Source organism: Merops nubicus, unplaced genomic scaffold, assembly GCF_000691845.1.
Source record: "Merops nubicus isolate BGI_N331 unplaced genomic scaffold, ASM69184v1 scaffold8985, whole genome shotgun sequence".
Taxonomy (NCBI): Eukaryota; Metazoa; Chordata; class Aves; order Coraciiformes; family Meropidae; genus Merops; species Merops nubicus.
Genome location: NW_008610246.1, coordinates 1 through 445, shown reverse-complemented (window position 1 = coordinate 445; position 445 = coordinate 1). Strand labels below are relative to the sequence as shown.

Here is a 445-nt window from a genome sequence, read left to right as displayed (position 1 = left end):
ACCATCGCCGGAGAGCACCCCTGGGTAGCACCCCTGGAGAGCATCCCTGGGGATCATCCCTGGGGAGCATCCCTGGGGACCAGCCCTGGAGAGCACCCCTGGAGAGCATCCCTGAGGAATATCCCTGGGGAGCCTCCCTGGGGACCAGCCCTGGGGAGCATCCCTGGAGAGCATCCCTGGGGAGCACCCCTGGAGATTATCCCTGGGGAGCACCCCTGGGGAGCATCCCTGGAGACCCTCTCTGGGGAGCACCCCTGGGGAGCCTCCCGCGGGTCTCCCCTCTCCAGGCCGGGGTCTCTGCTCCCTGCACAGCCCTCCCAGAGCTCCCTGCCCAGGGTCTCCAGCCCCCGCTGCTCTTTCCCGCAGGGATCCTACAAGTGCGGCGCTTGCAAGCCCGGCTTCACTGGGGACCAGGTGAACGGCTGCAAGAGCCAGGCGGTGAGAC

The 445-nt window shown here is 68.3% G+C and overlaps 1 protein-coding gene across 1 annotated transcript in view; it reads left to right on the top strand.

The window, feature by feature from the left end:
* LOC103773477 (cartilage oligomeric matrix protein-like) overlaps positions 1-438 on the top strand; it is a gene marked incomplete at its 3' end in the record, with an annotated part of 9,561 nt that extends 9,123 nt beyond the window's left edge. Inside the window, exon 7 of the mRNA XM_008940845.1 lies at positions 367-438. Within this exon, the coding sequence (XP_008939093.1) occupies positions 367-438 (72 nt within the window). The remainder of the gene's footprint in view (positions 1-366) is intronic.
* Between the last annotated feature and the right edge of the window lie 7 nt (positions 439-445).